This window comes from Buceros rhinoceros, unplaced genomic scaffold (genome assembly GCF_000710305.1).
Source record: "Buceros rhinoceros silvestris isolate BGI_N320 unplaced genomic scaffold, ASM71030v1 scaffold12055, whole genome shotgun sequence".
NCBI classification, from domain to species: domain Eukaryota; kingdom Metazoa; phylum Chordata; class Aves; order Bucerotiformes; family Bucerotidae; genus Buceros; species Buceros rhinoceros.
This window is the reverse complement of record NW_010412345.1, coordinates 3,802-4,407: the sequence shown is the minus strand read 5'-3', so window position 1 is coordinate 4,407 and position 606 is coordinate 3,802. Positions and strand designations below refer to the sequence as shown.

General features: G+C 63.5%; 1 protein-coding gene across 1 annotated transcript in view; it reads left to right on the top strand.

Annotated features, from left to right (window-relative positions):
* POR (P450 (cytochrome) oxidoreductase) overlaps window positions 1-606 on the top strand; it is an 18,075-nt gene that overhangs the window by 16,818 nt on the left and 651 nt on the right. Inside the window, exons 15-16 of the mRNA XM_010136362.1 lie at window positions 4-118; window positions 355-440. Of these exons, the coding sequence (XP_010134664.1) occupies window positions 4-118; window positions 355-440 (201 nt within the window). The remainder of the gene's footprint in view (window positions 1-3; window positions 119-354; window positions 441-606) is intronic.

Genomic DNA, 606 nt, shown 5'->3' with positions numbered 1-606 from the left:
CACCGCCTCCCGCCGTGAGCGGGAGGACTACCTGTACCGCGAGGAGCTGGCCCGCTTCCATCAGGAGGGAGCCCTCACCCAGCTCAACGTCGCCTTCTCCAGGGACCAGGCTGAGAAGGTACCGCTCGTGCCCCGCAGCCGCTCACTCCTGCTGCCCACCATCGCTCCCAGCCGTGGCAGCGGTGGAGAAAAGACCCCGGGGGCTGGAGCCTCGCTGCTGGGAAAGGCCCCTGACAGTCCTGGGGGCACCGAGCACAGTCTCGTGGAGCCACGAGCAGGGGCTTGGCTTCCTCGCCACCATGGGCTGTGGCGTGGGGGCTCTGCTCCTCTCACTCCCACCTTGTGTCCTGCCAGGTTTATGTTCAGCACTTACTGAAGAAGAACAAAGACAACATCTGGAAGCTGCTTAATGAGGAGAACGCTCATATCTACGTGTGTGGGTAGGTCTGGGGGCGGGGAAGGGGCTTGGGGAAAATGTCCCTATTCTCAGGAAAATGAGTGTGACTCAGTTTACCCTCTTGTGCGCCACAAGCTCTGGGAGGGTTACAGTCCTTGCTGGACAGGAGGGCGAGCGGCTGGGGAGCGGGGGTGGGCGGGGCCCGGGGG